This window comes from Penaeus monodon, chromosome 32 (genome assembly GCF_015228065.2).
Source record: "Penaeus monodon isolate SGIC_2016 chromosome 32, NSTDA_Pmon_1, whole genome shotgun sequence".
Lineage (NCBI taxonomy): Eukaryota > Metazoa > Arthropoda > Malacostraca > Decapoda > Penaeidae > Penaeus > Penaeus monodon.
In genome coordinates this window covers 15,621,453-15,622,511 of record NC_051417.1, presented here as the reverse complement: position 1 = coordinate 15,622,511, position 1,059 = coordinate 15,621,453, and the positions used below count along the sequence as shown (strand labels likewise).

The 1,059-nt window shown below is 31.1% G+C and overlaps 1 protein-coding gene across 1 annotated transcript in view; it reads right to left on the bottom strand.

Moving 5' to 3' along the window:
- Positions 1-1,059, bottom strand: part of LOC119593670 (nucleolar protein 58-like) — a gene marked incomplete in the record, with an annotated part of 14,042 nt that overhangs the window by 1,585 nt on the left and 11,398 nt on the right. Inside the window, 1 exon segment of the mRNA XM_037942628.1 lies at positions 1-33. Within this exon segment, the coding sequence (XP_037798556.1) occupies positions 1-33 (33 nt within the window).

The following is a 1,059-nucleotide window of genomic DNA, read 5'->3' as shown; positions in this document are numbered from 1 at the left end:
TTCCTTCACTGGCTCTTCATCTTCCTCCTCTTCCTGAAATTTTAAGCCACTATAAACTTTTTTTTCCCCCAATACATTTTCCAACCTTAAATGAGCATTTGAAACGAGAAGAAAAAAGATGTCTGTGTTTATACCTGTAGTGTCAATAGAAGAAAAGTGAGGGAAAATGACAACCAACATGCTACAGTTTAATTTAGGATTTGGTTCTTCTTAACAGAGCAAATATATTAACCTTACAGCAGTGGTTCTTAACCTTTTTTTTTCTTTGAGTAATTTTGAAAATCTTTTTGAAAATCTGAGTAAGCCAATGGCCATCTCCTTGAAAAAAAAATCATAGATGCAACTTTCTCTACATTTGATTGAAAAGTGACAGCGTAATGCAAACTGAAAAGGTAAATTTCAGTGACAAAATTGTTTTTTTCTTGAACATTTTGTATTATTGTAACATAGGCCTTTATGGTATTTCCAATTAAAATAGCTTTGTGAAACTGATTTTAAGAATATTAAAAGATATTCATGTAAAAATATACAACCTCTAAAGACAAATGTATTAGATTTGGCAACACCAAGATCAAACCTCTCAAACACAAGAAGGTTTACACCGACTGCCAGAACTATGATGACTCCCATGGAATGCAATAAGAAACATAGACACTCAGAATGAAATAATCATGAATATCAAAAGTTATTTAAAAAAAATTCTAAGACAAAAAGTGAAGACCCTGAAGTCCTAGTGGTTTATGATCCCAGGTTAAGAACCAGTGCCTTATATCTTTGTTCATTAATTTCATAATGGTGATTAAATGATGATAGCATTAAAGAGAAAATCATAACTTACTTAATGAGATTATGGCAAATAGTGGATGTATGTTAAAAGTTCAATTTTTTTTTCTCTCATCCCTTTATCTAATTGGTGATCACCATAATCTTCAAAACACCCATGCACAGACAGGATTTCTTTTAATACAACAAAAACTAACTGATTAAAGGTAATTATAACACTCAAAAGGAACAATATCATAGGTTGTTGCCATTAGAAAATACTACTACCACTACTAC